This window comes from Sinohyriopsis cumingii, chromosome 10 (genome assembly GCF_028554795.1).
Source record: "Sinohyriopsis cumingii isolate HCF-2022 chromosome 10, ASM2855479v2, whole genome shotgun sequence".
Taxonomy (NCBI): Eukaryota; Metazoa; Mollusca; class Bivalvia; order Unionida; family Unionidae; genus Sinohyriopsis; species Sinohyriopsis cumingii.
This window is the reverse complement of record NC_142970.1, coordinates 86969206-86987209: the sequence shown is the minus strand read 5'-3', so window position 1 is coordinate 86987209 and position 18004 is coordinate 86969206. Positions and strand designations below refer to the sequence as shown.

Sequence of the window (18004 nt, the reverse complement as noted above, 5' to 3'; positions counted from 1 at the left end):
ATACAACTGCTAAACCCCTTACAAACTGTGACATCGTTCTTACCAATGGAACATACAACTGCTAAACCCCTTACAAAGTGTGACATCATTCTTACCAATGGAACATACAACTTCTAAACCCCTAACAAACTGTGACATCATTCTTACCAATGGAACATACAACTGCTAAACCCCTTACAAACTGTGACATCATTCTTACCAATGGAACATACAACTGCTAAACCCCTTACAAACTGTGACATCGTTCTTACCAATGGAACATACAACTGCTAAACCCCTTACAAACTGTGACATCGTTCTTACCAATGGAACATACAAGTGCTAAACCTCTTACAAACTGTGACATTGTTCTTACCAATGGAACATACAACTGCTAAAACCTTTACAAACTGTGACATCATTCTTACCAATGGAACATACAAGTGCTAAACCTCTTACAAACTGTGACATCGTTCTTACCAATGGAACATACAACTGCTAAACTCCTTACAAACTGACTTCATTCTTACCAATGTAACATACAAAACAGCTCTTACCAAAGTGGACATAGATAACAGCTACTGCTGTGATTAAGAATGAAATGAAGTATTTAAAACAATGTTTAACATATACTATACAGCAACACTGTTTTCATTTACTGAAGTTAACTACATATTTATTTCTCATAAATTCAATGCAGAGATGCTTCCAGGATTTTATTACAAGGGGAAGTTGCCTCCTTGTCACTAAAATATGAAGAGAGTAGGAAAAAACAGGAGGGACAGTGAAGATGTGGACATGGTTCAATAACACTTAAATATCCACTCTCTTTGTTCCTACTCCTCTCTGTAAGGGTTCAATCAAAGTCAAAATCATCCAACAATGTTCCCTCTAGTTGTATAAACATCAATTTGTTTATTGCTTCCGAGTTTAATCTGTTCCTAAAGTGTGTGAATACTGTTGTGCTGAGAAACCCTTTCATAATCTGCTTCCTGAATGGCCATAACTAGCTTAGCCAGTTTCAGTGCATTGGGAAATGGCTGTTATTTACTCTTTTCCACAGCTCAAATGTATCTTTACTCCAAAATAATATTTTTAATGAAAAGAACTCTTCTGAAATCTTGCTTTCTTTAATCAGTGTTTGCTGACTACACTGCCAGATTTCTTATTTGTTCCATAATGCTGTATTAGAGACTTAAATCCTTCACTGCCATGGTCTAGTTTTTTCATCTTTGCAAAGCAATTAGAGTCGATTAAGACCAATGACTTGGAACTTTATGCAACAGAAGTATTTTCTAGAGGAAATCTCTGCTTTATTTCATGTTTTAAGCCTTCAATGAAATGTTTTCAAAGCAGTAAAATAAGCTGTCCTCATTGTGCATACAACTGTACAGGAATTTTCACACTCTTTCTATAAAACAATGGAAGCAGTGGCCTCGAAGTAAGATTTGATTATATTAGCCTTTAATATTGCACATGACCATATGATTTGGCATGTTCTGTAAAATTTAAAAGTTGATGTCTTCAAGTTCAAACAGCAGATTTTTTATGCAAAAGGGTTACTTTACCCATAACATTTGCAAATATCACAGAACATACCTCTTGTCTTGGATCTCTGTTTTAACCATTTTACTCTGATAAATAAGAATTATGAAACTTTGCTGTACATTTTGGTTTCTTTTCTAACTTGGCATCTGACATTGTTGTTGAAATATTGTCTTCCTTTTCAAGAGAAACTCCAATACTTTCTTCATTAACCAGTTCACCTTTCACATTCCTGCCACAACTGACTTGAAGTCCACATTCCACATTTCTGCCACTACTAACTACACTTTGAAAATAATCAGTAGTTTTACATCCCACCATCGCTGGTTTAACTTCCCAAAAAATTGACTCACAGCGCATTTCTGAGACTATGAACAAGAAATGACCAGACAATAGCTGAAATGCCAACGTCAACAGAATGCAAATGGAGTGCAGATAAACTGAACTCTGAATGAATTTCAGTTACAAATAAAGCGCAAATGAAACGTAAACTTGGTAAAATTATCTGTTTCTGGGCCTGTATATGGTTATTAAATTTAATATCACTGAACAAGGATGTGAATATTTCATTCAGGTCTAAAAATAAGCCCAGACATCTTCAGACCAAGGGCTCGTCAGAATAATTTTGAGTAGCTTACTTTTTGAGTTGCTCCACTTCACTGGTAATAGTCAGCTTGTGCCCAAGGATATACAATGTGGTGATCAGGTCACTCCATTGGACTAACTCACCAAGTGGTCCTCCTGCAGAAAATGAATCAAATGTTTATATAACTGTGCAGGGTTCCATCTGGTTTAACAGCACATGCTTTCAAGAAATCAGCTTTACTCAAACAATTGAGATTCACTTTTTTATATTTAAAATCATCAATTTCTGTGGGTTTGTTTTGGATTAGCTTTGTAGAGTTTAATATCATTTTCAGTACATGATAAGTGATAAATGAAGGCCAGTATATTTGATGGAGGTAGAACCTGGGAAGAACCAAAGACCCATGGGATGCTTCTGGAAAGCTTTTTTTCATAGCCACATCGGTCAAAGTGAGACATGACCTCACACGGAGAGAGGCAAGGCATGTACGAGATCTGTAAAGGCTTGAGCCTTAGACCATTCAACCACCTGGGGGCCCGTTTCATTTTTGAATGCATTTTATTTATAAATATTGTTCCAGATAATGGATTAAATAAGAACAAACAATAATGCTGTATTCAACATGATACATAAAACAAGCCTTAAGTAAACAACACTTGTTTCCGTCAACAGTCACATGCAGAAATATCCAATACCAAGCACAAGCCTAAATTCTTACCTGATCCATGGGTGAGAAATAAACAACCAAATCTGTTCAGGACATCATGATTCTGATAGAACTTACCACCAGGCATGCCGCGTCTTTTTACAGCTTATCTGTGTGTGTCATCAGTCATACAAAATCATCTTCCATGTGATTTATTTACTGTAACCATACTGTACTAGAAAGAGGAGATAACTCATCTTCATTGAGGTTTCAACATCAGGTAAGGGAGATAACTCCTCTAATCAGTGCATAAACCTGATGCAGACATTGCACATGATATTGTCAATGTTCACCTATTCTCATATGTTTTTATCAAAAGAAATTTACCGTAACAATAATTTTGTAAGCCAGAGCATATGTACAAAACGCTGAACCCAAAAAGCTAAAACTCTTTCCTTGTCCTCTACCAATGACTGCATACAGCACACCATGATCTGTCCCTGTAATATAGACATTTTCTGTTGCATGGAGTGAAAATTTACTCGAGACCAAGTTCAACTAAATTTTATGTGTTTTTCATCATAAGAAGTGCTTCTTATTTAAACCAAAGTCTGAGACTCCACTAAAAGATTTACATACAAACGACATATCCTCCAGGTCTCCCACTAATGTCAAGATCCTCACTTATGACAAGGTCTCCACCTACATATGTCGAGGTCCCCACTTACATCCAAGTTCTTATTGAAAGTATCATATGGTCCATCACAAAATTTTGTATGCTACATGCTAGTACCCTACAAAATTTGGTCTAGTATTTTCAGTTTTATACTATCGACACATTGATTCCATGGTAACATAAAAATACTGAATGGAGAAAACTCTTAAGTTTGAAAATACAGGTCTGTTTACTTGACTGACATGTGTACAAAGTCTGCTTGAAACACCACAAATGGTTTTAAAGTTATACTTCAGAAATGATCATGTTCAAGGATTGAAGAGTGAGATACAAACAGATAGAGGGACATGGTGATAGTTACATCATCCCAATTTTTAAATACCGGGGAGACAAAAAGACAGTATATGTAGTAGGTTTAGTTTAATTTGTTTTTATCTGAATACTGGTTAACCCTGATAATTATGTGACACAGTGAGCAAAAAGAGAATCGTGACTTAACTGATAACTTCATTTAACTGTGGCAAATAATTCTGCAACTTGATAAGGATGAAATACTGGCCTGTTTGGTTGGGCTTAACACATTTTTTCACAACACGTTAGGTTATATATGGCTGCCAGTATATTTGGTGGAGAAAAAGCCCAGGAAGACACAGGGTAAAATGACCGACACAAGGTAAGCTACTGGGAAGCTATCTCACATACCTATGTTGGTAAGTGAGTGATCTGTAAAGGTGAGCACCTTAGACCAATTAGCCACCTGTAATCCCATGCCTAGGATGAAATGGGGGAGAGAAATAAAAAGGACAAACAGTTAAACAGACAGGTATACAGAAAAACATATCAAGAATGATGAGAACAAACATGGAGATACATTAATAATAACAAAATGTGGGAGAAAACTGATTAACACATTGCTGTGATTGCTGTCAAGTGTGCATCAGGAGATATGATAAGTTATCAACACTATAAGCAGGAAACCCAAATTAAGATACAAGAAGAAATGAACCAAACTTGCTATTAAACCAATGTATCCATCAAAAATTGACACGACAAAACATACCTTTAAACTGATTTTCAGCAAATTTCCAGCCAGACTGTTGTGATAATAATCCTAGATGAACCAAAATCTGTAAAAGAACAACATTACAAGTTGAATGTGAAATACGAATTTGGGATAGGAGAGTTGTTAAACCTTTGTTTTCTTTAAAATGTTGAATAGAAGAGCTTTATAAGTATATGAAGACTAAGTGTTGTATATAACCATCCATAAGATCCCATGAAATCTGCCTTAGCCTGCACTTTCATATTAAGAGCAACTGCTCATAAAGCACACAATTAACAAACATATTACTTACATCAAGGCCAAATATATATATTGTAGCATTGTGTAGTCTCCTTTGTAGAAAGGTTTCACTATAATCGCTGTCCTAATTACAAAGTGTCAATACATATATCATGCAGACGAAAATCATGATATCAGGTATATAGGAGATCTTACAGATATCAACATGAAGTCATGTTCTCAGTGCCCATGAAAGTGACAAGTTTCATTTGAAACATGTAGTTCTGAACAACAACTCTCCTCAACATGAATTTCTATGCTTGTTCAAATAAGTTACTAAAAATAAGTGGACACAGAATTCCAAAGGATGGGTGAATATGAACCATCACAGATCTACTTATTATTAGATCTTGATTTGGAACTGACATTACAGTGCATATACGCTATAATGCGCACTGCTATAATGCGAATTCAGATATAATGCAGTCGTGGCATGGCACCCAAAATTATTAGGTCTTGATTTGGAACCGACATTACCTAAATTTTAAAAAAATTAGGTCATAAAGTCACTCACATTATCATCTTTCGAATCTGTATACTGTCAATACATTGGTATCGATTATTACGTTTTTTCTAAAACTCACATTTTTGTTGGTTATGTATTAGTCCCATATTTCCACAGTACAAAAACTGGTTGCTGGGTTTTTATGGATTTTGGAAGCAGTCCTCCAAAGTAAAAATACTGGTCAATGGGTCTTTATGGGTTGGGAAAATTGCTTCCACAGTAAACATACTTGTTGTTAGGTCTTTATGGGTTGGGCAAGTAGTCCTACTGTTTCCACAGTAAAATTACAGGTCTTTGGATCTTTGTTGACTGGGCAGTAGTTCAATTGTTTCCAGAGTAAAAAAAAAAATACTGGTCATTCGGTTTTTATGGAATTGAAAGTAACTATATTATTTCCATAGTAAAAATATCAGCTGTTGAGACTTTATGGATTGGATAAGTAGTCCTTCTGTTTCCACAGTAAAAAAAACAAGGTTTATGGATTCTGGAATTAGTGCTATTGTTTCCTTAAAAATATTCTAGTCTTTGGGTCTAGTTTATTGCAAACAAAATCTTCACAAATACTGATATTACACAAAAATGTAAAATTCACAGAAAGATTATAAACTACCTAGGTCTGTCAGTTCCCTATTTTTAGGGTTCTTATGAACAGCTAGTGATGACAAAATTAATTCATGTAGTTGGTGATATTTCATATAGAGATAAGAATTGTTCAGGGTTCCTGCACCAAACAGATTTTTATTTTCCAAGAGATTTTAAGAAGAAAATGAAAATTTCAAGAGTCAGTTTAAAAGTCTGAAACTTTTTTAAAGATACAATACTGCAGTTGAAAGCACATGTGCAAAAATCTCTTAATTACCAGACTCAACCATGGCTACCCATGTAATATTACAATCATTGCAAAATTGTTCATTGCAAAGTTGCAGTGGATAAATAATGTACTTTCTCTTTAAAAAAATTTAGTTTAGCTCTCGAATATCAAATTCTGGGACATTTTCAAGGAGGTTTCCAGGACAGTTTTATGTAATTCAAAAAAATTCCAGCTGGATTTCAGGACCTACTTAAAATCAGGAGGGAATGGTAATCCTGATTATTTTATAGATCTTTACAAAGATTACAGAACATCAAAATATCAGTGTAGATAATGTCTTGGCTACAGTGATCTGAAATTTACTACTCACCAAATACCTTAGCCAGAAATCTTCAACATTTAAAACTGTTTATAGTCTAATTTTTATTGTAGGCAAAGTTGCCAACAAGGAGTTATTTAAATGTTAACTAATTATCCATGACCAACGTTATACAACTAAGCAAAATATCGAAAATGTAGCTCCTTCAGCTCCTGAAAAACAGGCTAAATTACAGAATAAAACCTGCACACCTTCTTCTGTCTCCTTCCACTAAGGTCCTGTTTTGCAGATAAGCTGTTCAGCGCTTTAGTCCATCGATCCCAGATACGCCGAATACGCATTCTGATCCAGGCGTAACTCTCCCGTTCATTTGGATCGACTAACATTTTCATCAGTGGTTCTATATTTGTTGTAATATTTGCCTGTAAGTTGTAATTACATGCCATAATTAATGTGCCCTTGGAACTTTTAAGATTCCTACATGTACCTTAGACGCATTTCAAAACTCAAGTCAAACATCGTTATACACATCCACTTTGAGACACCATTTACTCTCTGAATGTCAGCTTTGCTGATAATTTATTTTAATGAAGATTTAAAATGTTCTGGGAAAGGTGAAGGTCTGTACAATCAAACAATCCAGATAACTAACCTTTAGATAATCTCCACTGAAGCATAACACAAAAACAATTCTACTGAATGATTTAACTTGCCCAATGCCCTGACATAGAATCAAGCCAGATGTGTGTTCTATAATATCATTGCCCCATAATACTCATACAGTGCTTGAAAACTGACCTAAATACAAAACTTAATCACAAGGACTATACAGAAGGAGAATATATATTTATATCAATGGATGGCGATATGTATCTATCAATGGATAAGGATATGATACTTATCTAACAATTAATGAGGATACATATTTATCAATGGATTAGGATATGTATCTATCATTGGATGAGTACATGATATATATATATATATATATATATATATATATATATATATATATATATATATATATATATATCAATTAACAAGTACATGATATATATCTATCAATTAACAAGTACATGATATATATATATCAATGGACAAGTACATGATATATATCTATCAATTAACAAGTACATGATATATATCTATCAATGTACAAGTACATGATAATATATATATATATCAATGGACAAGTACATGATATATATCTATCAATGTAAAAGTACATGACATATATCTATCAATGTACAAGTACATGATATATATCTATCAATGTACAAGTACATGACATATATCTATCAATGTACAAGTACATGATATATATCTATTAATGGACAAGTACATGATATATATATATATCAATGGACAAGTACATGATATATATCTATCAATTAATAAGTACATGATATATATCTATCAATGTACAAGTACATGATAATATATATATATATCAATGGACAAGTACATGATATATATCTATCAATGTAAAAGTACATGACATATATCTATCAATGTACAAGTACATGATATATATCTATCAATGTACAAGTACATGACATATATCTATCAATGTACAAGTACATGATATATATCTATCAATGGACAAGTACATGATATATATCTAACAATGGACAAGTACATCATATATATATCAATGGACAAGTACATAATATATATCTATCAATGTACAAGTACATGATATATATCTATCAATGGACAAGTACATGATATATATCTATCAATGGACAAGTACATGATATATATCTATCAATGGACAAGTACATGATATATATCTATCGATGGACAAGTGCATGATATATATATAAAAATGGACAAGTACATGATATATATCCATCAATGGATGAGCAGGGCTTCCGATAACACACAAATATGTTTCCCTGATGCAATAAAATTAAAAATGAAACATTAAAACCCCCACTTAATTGCTGACCAAGTCGATTTCCAGCTTGCAGAAAAGGTCAAGGTTTCACAAAACAGAGGTCTCAAGGATTTTATATGCTGTCTGTTGAGGTTATGCTCATTAATTATACAATGTGTTCCTTTACGAGTCTAGCCGAATAAGTATAGTGCATGTGATCTGGAAGGATGACGCACTAAGGAGTCAAATTAAATTGGAAGATAAACACTACGATAATAAATATTACTACCATTTGTTGCTTTCACGTCGAGACATGGACAAAATGCTGTTTGCAAATTTGGATAAGTATTTTGGGGGTTAAACGCATTCATGCCAGCCATTATGCCTTTTGTTGTAATCGTTATGCCTTTTCCAACAAATCATGTTTTATGTTCCCCAGTATATGGATTCACTGTTTTAGTAAACTAAAAGGTAAAATAAATTAAAATCTGTCAAAAGTTGTCTTTATCATTTTTAGTTTCATCTCTATAAGTTCCACTTGTATAAATTTGAGAATCTGCTTTAAAAACATCACCGCTACGCAAGAATTTTTGTTGTTTTCTATTTATAGCAACTGTACATGACCCATTTAATTTCCAAGAAAAGACAGGGGTTTCATCAAGTTGAACTTAGCCGCACAGATTCATTATATTCATAACAAAAGGTAGCGGACCAGTCTATGGTTTTATAGACATTGGTGCCAGATTATAAGCAAGATGCTTTCCAGAGTGACAAGTGGATATTATACGAATTTTTTTCAGAACAGATCTTAAAAACTTTAAAAGATGACTATAAGAGTAATGTAATTCAGCACTCAGGGATTTAGCATAATGAATACTCATTGCTAAAAATGCAAAATTAAATTCACAACTATCAAGTTCTATAATTAAGATGCCTCGCACAATATCTTTGTCTTGGAGGGTGTGATGTATTAATGTCTAAATAAAGGCTTTGTGTAGCGTGTTCTTAAGTTGACTGACTGGATATCAATTTTAATACATGAATATTGAAAGAATTACAAATAAGTAAAACTGAAAAGGTTTTGCGTCTCTTTATTCCTGGCATTATAATGGATATGTATTCACTTCATGTATACCCAACATACTTGTGAGAGGGATTGCAACTTTTGGTAGTGGAACTCCTATTTTCATCAAAATTCCAGTAAGACCTCTTTCTCTCTCACACACACACAAGATAGATACACAACTTACTGTAAAAACTATAAAGTGTGACACTTTAACATCTTGTAAGGATCCTATAAAATTTGAATGTGGGGGTCCTTGTGACTCCATAAAATATCAATTTAATGGAAGCCCTGATGAGGATAATGCATCTATCAATGAATGATGACATGTATCTATCAATGAAAGTGGATATGTATTTATGAATGAATGAGGAACTGTATCTATCAATGGACAAGGATATGTATCTATCAATGGACAGGTATGTATCTATCAACAGACAGGGTATGTATCTATCAATGGACGGGATATGTATATATCAATGAACAGGATATGTATCCATCAATGAACAAGGACTGGTGTTTATCAATGGACAAGATATGTATCCATCAATGAACAGGATATGTATCCATCAATGAACAGGATATGTATCTATCAATGGGCAAGGATTGGTGTTTATCAGTGGACAAGGATATGTATCCATCAATGAACAAGGATATGTATCTATAAATGGACAGGATATGTATCTGTCATCAGACAGGGTATGTATATATCAATGGACAGGATATGTATCCATCAATGAACAGGATATGTATCTATCAATGGGCAAGGATTGGTGTTTTTTACTCTATTGGTGATGAGCAGTTTTTATTAGATTTTTTAAAACTTCACTAATATTAGGCAATTTTTATTAGTTTTTAACTTTATTGGTATTGAGCTATTTTTAATAGTATTTTAACTCTACTGGTATTGGGCTATTTTTAATAGTTTTATCCAACTTAAATCTTAACAGTAATAAGACTTACCATTAGCAATGTTGTGGGATCATCTTTAGGTACTGTTGATGACCCATGCCAGGCTGACCGGGGACACCAACCCTCAACCTGAATGGAATTAATGATAGAGTGAATCAATACATGGGTGGAAAGATCTTTATTTGAATATACATGTACAGCGGAAACTGTTTCTACCCTAAAAACTCAAAAATATAAGCAATAACTTGGATTGATCATTACTGTTTGTTTGGCTAATTTTTGAGGGTATATTAATCTGGAGGTAGGCATATTTTCAAGAAAAGTGTTTTCTGAATATCCAAAATTGTTTTTATTATAAGAAAGTAAAACAAAAAATGATGAATACAAATGCAGTACTGCACATTAAACACTGTACTATCTATATACTTGCATATCAGTTAGATCAAACTGCATAGATCATGTGCTATCAGTGGTAGATCTAGTCTATTCAGCAAAATTGAACAAAGACCCTGATTTTCTGGTGCATTATGCTAAAGCATATCAGGATCCATGTTATTTAATGTAATGACGAAAATACTGCAGGTGGCTTATTTCAAGATAGTTTACTTTTAAGATCAAAACCGTAAGGACTAGATGGCTTCCAAGCAAAGCTCATTTTTAAGGCTGGCTTAATTCTTTAATTTTATGGTATTTAACTTGCAATGACCACTACAATTTGAATCATTAATGAGCGAATTTTGTCATGAGAGGAATCAGATAAAGTTTTAATTCGACCAAATTATAAGTAATGAGATAGACATCCAATGATAAACTTTAAGCCACACCTGGCTGAAACCACTTTTCTTTTTGAGTCACTCTTTGACTATTACCCATTTGACCCCAAGAGTTTGGTAAAGGTATGATGTCTAATAACAAGGTTATTTATGGAAAGTCATCTTGATGTCACAGCAACCATGACATTGACCCTCTGACCCCTTACTAGGTTTCTTTCATTCCAAATAAACAACCACAAAATTTGAAAAAGGAAATCAGTACACAAGTAAAGTTTTTGCAATGAAACCATTCTTCTTTAAATAACAATGACCTGGACCTTTAACTTTTTGATTAAAAAATCAAAAGCTTTTTTTCCCACCCCAGGTACGAGCCATCCACAAGTCTGTTCATTAACTAATGTTATAATAGTGAAAAACACATTTTCTAATGAGACTTACAATGACATTTGACCTTTAAAAAATCAATATGTTTCTATGACATATTCAATACTTATCACCTACAAAGTTTAGCTGACTTTGGTCCAGATCTAATATTTAAGCGTGGGTGTGTGTGCATGTGATTTGTAATTTTTATGTAGCTTAAACAATGCCGCAGATATGTAGCATAATGTCCGACCCAGCCATATTATCACGACACCAGGCCGCCCAGTTGTAATAATAGTCTCTTATTGCTGAGCGCATAGCGAGGCACCTGCTAGTACCATTTTAATAACTTTGGTATGATTCAAAGCTTGCGACCTCCTGCATCTGAGGTGAATGCTCTAACCAATAAGGCCACTGGAGCAGTCCAAGAACTAATGTTACTGTGTGCAAGCCAATTTTGTTCAAGTTACATAAAAAACATGTCCTGTACATTTTGACACCCAAACCAACAAGTTTCTTTCTCACCCCAAGTGCAAGCCATCTGTGAATGTATCTGGTCTACAAGCAATGTTCCTGTGAAGAAGCCATTTTATGAGGCACGACAATCCAATCTTTGACTTTTGGACAACTAAATCAAAAGTTTCTTCCTCACATCTTGTTTCTGCCATTGATACAATTTGGTGATGGTACTAAAACTAAAGATACTGTATGGACACCAAAAAAATGATTGACAGTTGATGTCATAACAAAATACACTCAGCCTCACAGTGTGAAATGATGGTGAAAAGAGGCAAGAGATAAGGTTTCCATTATTTCAGTCAGAGGTCTTTCCAGTATGGTGGTTATTCGGCATGCTTTGCACCTTTACCATCAATGGCTCAATACCAGGTTACTGCAGTTGCAAACATTTTGGTTGCCAATCTGAAATCAATGGTTTCCTCAATGGTTTGTAGTTCCCTGCAAGTCACAGCTGACCAAGGGGAAAACTTGAGCTTATATTAGGTTCTCTTGTGTTCAGTTATAAAACTTGCAAAATTTAAATACTGATAACAGCAATATTTTGATGTCATTAAATTCATTTTCATTCATGCTGGCTTTATAATGCCACTTTTAACACATTTGGTTATATCACGCTGAGAAATGGAAGCAAAGTACCTCTCTAATGGTAATGGATACACCACGGCAGTAAATGTGGGCTAGCATAGGCAGGCATAGAACCCAAGACTATCAGCTGAGCTTATACATTATCATACTAAAACATGACACTAATCAAAATAGTTTTTATTTCATATACGTTATGACTTTTTCATTGCATATTTTTAATGATTTAAATCCTTAAAAAAATAAGTTCATTTGTTAAATTGAAAAAAGTTCAATGCAAGTTAATTGTTTCTAATTAATAGTAAATCAAGTTTGTAACATACCTCACTGAGGTATAAATCAAGTTTGTATCATACCTCACTGAGGTATAAATGAAGTAACATACCTCACTGAGGTACATGATGAAGGAACAAAGAGAACCATCCACTCCATAGTTAGTGTAGCATGGATCTGACTTCCACATCTGTTTCATCCACTGAAAAATAAATCACACATCGATTTTCATTACATATCAAATTATTAAATGAATTTGCTGCAACATATAACATATTTTATCATTCAATAAGTTTTATGTTTGTTAAAATCTAAGTAACATGAATTGGCAATTCTATTTATTACACTTACTATGACCTGATGAAATTGTTCTGTTACTTTTTGATATGGTTATTACTTGATGTGTAACATCAAAGTCTGATATTTTCAAATGCAAGTATCTTGCTGATAAATCTGAAGGTTCTTGTGAAATTACTTTTATCTGTGTGTTCTTAAAGGAGACTAGAAATCAAAATTTTCCTTTTACGTATGTAATTATCTACATATTTTAATTTGACTGTCATGTTTATAAATTAAATATCGTAAGGGGGTAGTGATTTTATTGCATGGACGATACTACGATTCCGTAAATTGCCGAGTTTTTCCGAGTTTTGATGAGACGACAGATCACATGGTACCGTGATGCAATACTAGCCACTCCTCGAATACAAACATAAACATTGGCGAGACGGAAAGAGACCACATTTGGGTTGCACATTCAAAACTTGAATCTGCAGTCTGATATAATAGTTTATGTACTGTACTGGTCAGTGCTAAAAGAAATAAAATTGTCACCAATTAACTTAAATGAATGATCACTGTGAAATTTTCTTTGCAAACAAAATCGCATCTCCATTTCCGGCAAAGAAACTCGGCCAGTTAACACCTGACATTTCTCTACCGTATATGTAAAGTTTAATTACCATGATTAAATTACAAGGAATAAAACAAAATATACCATGCAGTATATGTGGCACTAAAGAACTAATTCTGAATAAATATTTTGTTCAGCAAACAGTGTTACATGCATTAAGACTTAAACCTGAAGTCCATGACATCGTAAGTAACAACAAAATATGCATCGTTTATTTGGCAATCAATTGCTGGTGCTTACACATACACACACTGTCGAACATGGTTTCTTTGAAGTATGTCCGAAGGGCAGTCCTTTTCACAAGATCAATGCAAGGATAAGGAGTATGTTCATTAGTCACACCGGCTTTATTGTTTGCATACTTAAATCAAAACTTTAACTATTTTGCAATTTATCCAGAGCTGACCAGAATATGCATAATGGGCTTGTCCTGGGGAAATAATAAGGCGTATCACATGGAGAAAAGGTACGTCCCATGGGCGCTTACACATTGGGGCAAGGGGTTGGGTCAATAGTCTCCCCTCCCCCCAGTTTCTATTATCAGCCATTTAATGTGAAACTTTGGCCTCTTTTCTTTTAATCACTGCTATTTAAACTGCCCAAGGAATAGTTTTATATCAGTTCCAATCATTACAGATTACTGTTTATACATACTACATGTATACAATGATTTTTTTAAAATAAATTTGTAAATTTTATAAGATCACTGAAAATTGTCTTTTCTCGAAACACGACAGGTTTAGAATCTTATTTTTGGCAAAACCTCCATTTGATTAAACTCAAATCTAAATTTCACCTTGGACAGTAGTGATTTGATTTAGATTGTGCCATGTTAAGGCATGTATGTCAACATCTTGAAAATACATTTACTCATTTCACCAGCGCGATCAAAATTTCCTCAGGCAAACAATTTTTGTTTCGACAAGCCTGATGGGCACCTAACTTTGAATACAGGATGGACCGGAACTAAAACCAGAGGGGCCCAGGGTGTCGGGCTATCAGATTTATTTTTAGCACTGCTGGTGTAGATAAAAGATCTGTGAATTGATTGTTGCATTTTGTGGTCACTTACTCAGCCTTCTGCCTATTTTCGTAACTCGCACGTTTAACACTTTTCCCAGGATTTAAAATATTCAACGTTATGTCTGGAACAGTGCCAACTTTTAGTCTAGGCATAGCATTTGCGTATTCTTGAGCTGCCATTTTTTCAGAATCCCTCTCGTAACAGTCCTTTGAGAAATGTAATGATCACAGAGTGCTGTATGGTGTTGCTTTGAAATCGACTCGTTTGTAATAATTTATCCTTTCTTTCATTATGCCTTTATCTTTCAGAAAAGAAAAAAATGTTGTCCACAGGCTTTTCTTAATGTTCTATTACACCTGTAAGCAACGCAAAACCGTATTGTCTTTTACTCTGGCAACTCCCACCTGGGCTGCTGGAGTCGCTACTATGACGTCACATCCTGAAAGTAACCGAATAGGCGCGGAAATTTTGCATACAAGGTCACGGAAATTCAGCTCCTAGAAGATAGGCCAATATTTTAATATTGGCATTACGGTCGCAGATGATACTTCAGAATAAGGTTTTCTGCTTTAGTACTTTTATTATTATTCTATATTTCCATTGGTTTCTGGTCTCCTTTAATGTTTTAGAATTTGTGAAGCAAAACTAAAATAAATATAAACAAACAAATTTAAAATTTGAACTACAAGTAGCTGACTTGCTATATAAAATAGTGGCAGATATGACATACTGAAAGTTTTTATAATGAATGCCCACTTTTAATTAATGAAAGTCTAACCCTGCAGTCACATTATCATCAACTTTAATGAAAGTCTAACCCTGCATCATATTATCATCAACTTTAATGAAAGTCTAACTCTGCAGTCATATTATCATCAACTTTAATGAAAGTCTAACCCTGCAGTCATATTATCATTATACAATACTCCAATGTAAATCTGTTAATGGGAAACATATTATAAATGAAGTGTGGATACCTTCAGGTGTGTTCTAACATGGCTGTGTCAATCCTGTGCATATTAAACAACACAAAAAAGGATATTTCATATTGTGAAACCAAAATATAGTTTTGCTCTTGATGACTGAAACTCCTGTGAAATAATTTCAGTGGCTACAGGAAAAAATATTTAACGTAATGAAAACTATCACATCTCTGTATGATCAAAAAGGCCCAGATATACAGCAATGCTTTATAGTTAGTGACCAATATACTGTAAGTTTGAGGTGCTTTATAGTTAGTAACCAATATACTACAAGTCTGAGGTGCTTTACAGTTAGTGACCACTATACTACAAGTCTAAGTCTAAGGTGCTTAATAGTTAGTGACCACTATACTACAAGCCTGAGGTGCTTTACAGTTAGTGACCACTGTACTAAAAGTCTTAAGTGTTTTATAGTTAGTGACCACTAGACGCTAAGTCTGAGTAAGTCTAAGATGCTTTATAGTTAGTGACCACTATAATGTACGTCTGAGTAAGTCTAAGGTGCTTTATAGTTAGTGACCAATATACTATGTTACATATATTTAATGTATATTGTGTGCTTGACCTTTGTTTGTGACCGAGGGTAGAGGTCTGGCCTACCTGACTTTTGTCAAGTTTTTTTAAAGCTATTTACTAAAACTTGAGTTCAAGGCCTAACCTTCTTTATGAGTTTGGTATGTTTTTTGGAAGTGAACCTGTTAACAATGTTTTGGAATTTTCAAATCAGCTTTTCAGAAAATGCTATTGTGACATAGGTCAAATGGGTATGTGTACAAAGAGGGTTTTGTAAACCAAATCTTCATTCCTGTTTTGAGTTCAGTCTTGTGGAATCTGCTGATGAATATCAGATTGGTCAATATGGAGAACAGCAGCATAATGTATGTTGCCCAAAAAACATTTTAAGCACGGAGCACACAACACTTGTGCAACTTCCTGGTGCAGTTAAGAATGTGCTTAAATCAAGTGTCATATCCTTGGTTATTGGAAAAATCATATGAAACTGATTTAAAAGCTTATCAGACCGAACCATTGTAAATCTTTAATTCCATTCCAAATCTTGCTTAAAAATATGCTGATTAATCAAAACAATGTATTAGTGAATTTCAACAAATAATTTTCCAGCTGAGAGTAACATTCGTTACCTGAAATGTTACGTGAAGTTTTATGACAGACCAACCTGAACCTTTTTATGCAGCAAGTGGTGGAGGGGGTGGGAGATTTGTGAATTAGGCCACACCAATTTAGCCTTGTTTAACTCACAGCCCTTTTTATTTTGTGGTATATACAAACCTAGAGTCCAACCAGCCAGAGCTAATCTGGATCTGTCACTATTTTAGTCAGCAGCTATGGGTGTTTGGCTATGGAACAACAGATTCCAAGCATAACAAGTTTTACAACTGATACACTATCTCATTTACCAGACCTTTTAGTTTTCATTTCAAGTTTGGATTTCACTAGCAAAACTTTTGTCAACATAAATTTAAAATTTTAGTTGAGCCATCAGTCATTAGGTCAAGTTTCAGTCAATCAGTTCCCTGGAATCCAAATTTAACTTTAAGCCCAGATTTAAGTTACATTGGTAAAATCGTGATTTTTCCATCATACAAATTTCCTCAGTTCCAAATCTTACTAAACATTCTTACCAAAGGAGGAGTTGGACACATCGATTTCAGTAAGGTTTCAAAATCTGGAGTTACATATTTGCTCTAAATGCCAAGTAAAGTTTTACAATGGAAATGAAGCACTCAGGTGGCCTAAGTGGTTAGAGTGTCCACCATGGATACGAAAGGTTGCAGATTTGAACCTCGGCCAAGTCATAACAAAGGCTTATAAAATTGGTACTAGCAGCTGCCTCATTTAGTGTTAGGACTGGTTGGCCTGGTGTTAGGATAAAGTGGCTGGGTGGGACCTATTGCTGCATGTCTGAGGCATAATGACCCAGGGTTAGACATCACTGTAGGCATTTAGGTGATATGACTAAAATTGTTAAAGCCGTATTATAGATCTAACTCACACATCATACACAATGGAAAGGCCAGGTGTGAACACAAACTCATGTCCAGAATCCAGTGATCATTCTGACTGACACTGACATACAAAAAACATAAAACTTGACAAAACCAACTGTCTCAAATCTAGAATCAAACAATAAGACTTATTTTTTAAAATGTCAGCCAGGTATCCAATATATACCTCTATTTTGCCCATACACTGTGGATAAAGCTGCTTGTCCTTCTTTGTAAGCTCACACTGCTCATTCTTTCCTTCTAATAAATCTGAAACAAATAAAAGAATGTTTATGCTATTTCAG

The 18004-nt window shown here is 34.2% G+C and overlaps 1 protein-coding gene across 1 annotated transcript in view; it reads right to left on the bottom strand.

Moving 5' to 3' along the window:
- LOC149790532 (alpha-1,6-mannosylglycoprotein 6-beta-N-acetylglucosaminyltransferase A-like) overlaps positions 1 to 18004 on the bottom strand; it is a 134952-nt gene that overhangs the window by 55621 nt on the left and 61327 nt on the right. The window contains exons 5-10 of the mRNA XM_089972577.1: positions 17887 to 17969; positions 12886 to 12975; positions 10315 to 10392; positions 6661 to 6831; positions 4493 to 4559; positions 2163 to 2265 (exon numbers count right to left, since the gene is read on the bottom strand). Coding sequence (XP_089828703.1) covers positions 2163 to 2265; positions 4493 to 4559; positions 6661 to 6831; positions 10315 to 10392; positions 12886 to 12975; positions 17887 to 17969 — 592 coding nt within the window. The remainder of the gene's footprint in view (positions 1 to 2162; positions 2266 to 4492; positions 4560 to 6660; positions 6832 to 10314; positions 10393 to 12885; positions 12976 to 17886; positions 17970 to 18004) is intronic.